Raw genomic sequence first — 3,470 nt, forward strand, 5'->3', positions numbered from 1 at the left:
TTCAAAAACCCTAAAAATGCAGACTTCGTAGAAACTCTTGATTTAACTTGCTTTCCACAGAGCATCCTATGTTAAAAGCCACTGTAAATATCTGTGATTAAATGGCTTAGTTTATGGAGTTTAGATGCAGTGATCTCTAGAGTAAAAGCCTTAGATGAAAAAAATCCATAGAGATTTCTCGTAACTTCTTAGTTCTATTTAATATGATCATCCATTTGCTGGGATTCATGCCCTTCTGTGAAATGTCCACAGTCAGAAAATCAGTTGATCAGATTTTCCACAAATCCCCTTGAGTGGGTAATCCTGTATGCAGATCAACCATCTGACTAGATTTTGAATATGGACCATCTATATTTCATGTCCATTTCTTTTCCCATTCTCATCCACAGAAAGGAGTAGACAAAGAGTTTTATCTGCTTGCCACAATATTTGATGAAAATAAAAGTCTTCTCTTGGATGAAAATATTAGAACATTTATTACACAGCCTGAAAATGTGGATAAAGAGGATCCAGATTTCCAAAAGTCTAACAAGATGCACTGTAAGGGAAAGTTTGCCTTACAAGATAGATGCATTAAACATGCATTTAATGTCATTTTGCCCAAAGAATTGCAAATTGGGAGACTTACATTTTCCCCACAATGGTTGGCTAATACATTTTATGTTTCCTTTAAATATAATTTCACAATAAGAATATTGTCTACTAGGGTGATTATCTTAAATTTAATTAACCAGATACCAACATCTTTTTGGTGTAATACATTGTTTTACCTATAGCTAAATGCGAAACAGAAAAATCTTGTATTTCTCTATTGCTAAATTTATAGAGTGGGTGAGGTGGGGTGTTTGTTGAGCTGGTTGGGTGGGTAGATGGGTGGGTGGTTGGTTGTTGGTTTTGGAAGACTGTACAGTGTAGTAAGAAAAGGGTTAGTCTACAATCTGGAGACTTGGACTCTGGTCTTCACAGTTCTATTCATTGGTTGAATGACACTAGACAAGTACCTGCCTCTCTTGCCTTGGTTTCCTCAGCTCTAAAAGGAAGAAGTTGACTGAGTTGACCCAGTAAAAGCATCATGTAGTTCTGTCATTCTCTAATTCTATGTCATTTTAGCCTCCTATGAAGTGATTAAATAACAATGGAGGAGAGACAAGTTGTAAACCTTGCTATTCTTACATGAATGAACTGCTTCATGATTAGTCCTTCGTTGAGTTTCAAAAGATATCAAGTACCAGTAAATTAAATACTCTTTTCTTTATTGCAAATGTCTTGCAGCCATAAATGGATACATGTATGGAAATCTGCCCAGACTAGAAATGTGCGTGGGAGACAAAGTTTCATGGCATGTTCTTAGTGTGGGATCAGAGAAAGATATACATGGGATTTATTTTTCAGGAAATACCTTCACTTCCTTAGGAGCAAAGACGGACACTGTAACTGTGTTTCCCCATACCTCTGAGACGCTTTTTATGACATCTGATTCTATAGGTGAGTAGTGAATGTTCTCATTCAGCCTGAAGCACCAAAATATGCAGAAGCACTGTCTTTATATGCACTGAATATCTTGCACACACACACAAAATGGAACTGATACAAATGATGCTTGGGAACATTTGTCCTGCTCCATTTAATTTATGGAAGCCTTAGTAACTCATTTCCCTGTACACACAAATCCCCTCAGTCTCTCCTGGTCCTCTTCCTGGGCCTCCAGGCTTTAAATCATCCCATGCTCTTCAAAAGGGATTAAGACATTTTGAAACCATTTAACTTGTTTTCATTCTATTACCTTCTGCATTTGTTACTCTTCTGTCCATTTGTTTCCCAGGCCTTCCTCCTGCTTCAACCTTACCCTGCTCCCTCTGCCTTCCTCTCTCTATCCTTCTCCACACTAGCTTTGCTCTCTAGGTAAATGTTTCAGTTTCAGTGAGGTTGATACTTGCTGGCAACATTTTTGAAAGAAGTCACCCCATATCAGAGAATTGTGTGGGGATCAGAGAGAACCAGCTTTCCCTCTGAACCTAGTTTCCTTATTTGTAAAATAGGGATTATAATAATTTAAAATACACAAGAAGGAATAGACAATGATCAAATGAGATAAATGTAGTATAGTGCCTGGCATATGTTAGACATTCCATAAATGTTATCTCCTTCTTTAATCCTGCAAATCTACCCTCATCCCCCTCCATCCCCAAAATTCATCTGTCTTGGTCCAAAACTACCGACACCAATGAAAAACTGTCTGTGCAATAAACCAACTACTCTATAAATACCATGAACTGGTATCTTGACTCATTGTGATGCCAAAGACTCATTTGACTACATTTTCTACATTTCAAAATTTTAGATTTTACTTTTCAAACAAAAGCTGTGATTCAGAGCAATTGAAGAGGAAAAGAAAGCGATTTCTCCCACACTCGTCTCTTCTCTTGCTTTTAGAGGTTGCACTCACGCTCGCTGAGCAGCAAGTGATTGCCTGCCCTGCCGAACTTCCTCCTCCCCTCTATTGGTGTTTCCCTGGAGTTAAAAATTGTCTTCTCTCATTCCTTTCCTAAGCGCTATCAGCTGTTTCAAACATGTGGAGACATCTACACTATGTGTCAAGCACTATGCTAGAGCTTCTACAGGGATTATTTCATTCTAAACAATATTTTTTCCCCAAACCCTCTGAGTCTGAAGGTTTTGCTTCCTCATCAGTCTTCTTGAATCTTACCCTCCACAGAAAGTAGCAGAAACAACAAAACAAGTATAGAGTTGAAAGAGAGTATTAGTGCTGACGAAGGTAACATTAAGATACAGCATCAGAACGTGGTGGGCCTAAAATTACCAAAGTAAAAGAAAGAAAATTAGAATTCACGTGGAATGTACTGGTGTGAACCAGGCTGGAGTGTTTTTGTTGCAGTCATCATTTTGGATTTTTAACAAATTAGATTGATTCCCTTCAACTTCCTTTCACTACCTCCACTGCTACCTACCACTCTGCTCCAAGCCACCATCATCACTCATTGATTGATTATTTTAATAGCCTCACAAAGGTCTCCATTCTTCCACCCTTGAACACTCTAGTTTATTTTCAGCACAGCTGCTAGAGCGTCCTCATGTCCTTCCTTGACTTAACATCCACCATGGCTTTCCATTTCACTCAGCAAAAGCTATAGTGTACCCAGTGGCCCTGTAACCTGGCCTTCCACTCCATCCAGACACACAGGACCCTTGGGTGGGAGTCTTCAGACACACCAAACAGGCCCCTGGTTTGGGGCCTTTGGCTCCTGTTTCCTCTGCCTGGATTGCCTTTCCTCCATATCCACCTCACCTCTTATAAGTCTTTGCCCAAATGTCACCCTCCCATCAAGGCCTACCCTGATCACCCTATAAAATATTGCTATTTGCTCCCTTGAGCCACTCTCAATACTCACTCAGAATTCTCAATCCTCCTTTACACTGCTCTATTTTTTTCTTTAACCCATAGCTCTTAC

The 3,470-nt window shown here is 39.3% G+C and overlaps 1 protein-coding gene across 1 annotated transcript in view; it reads left to right on the forward strand.

Annotated features, from left to right (window-relative positions):
* LOC105809113 (ceruloplasmin-like) overlaps positions 1-3,470 on the forward strand; it is an 89,705-nt gene that overhangs the window by 52,949 nt on the left and 33,286 nt on the right. Inside the window, 2 exon segments of the mRNA XM_012642858.1 lie at positions 390-540; positions 1,273-1,485. Coding sequence (XP_012498312.1) covers positions 390-540; positions 1,273-1,485 — 364 coding nt within the window.

The sequence above is a fragment of the Propithecus coquereli genome, unplaced genomic scaffold, assembly GCF_000956105.1.
Source record: "Propithecus coquereli isolate 6110/MARCELLA unplaced genomic scaffold, Pcoq_1.0 Scaffold19, whole genome shotgun sequence".
NCBI classification, from domain to species: domain Eukaryota; kingdom Metazoa; phylum Chordata; class Mammalia; order Primates; family Indriidae; genus Propithecus; species Propithecus coquereli.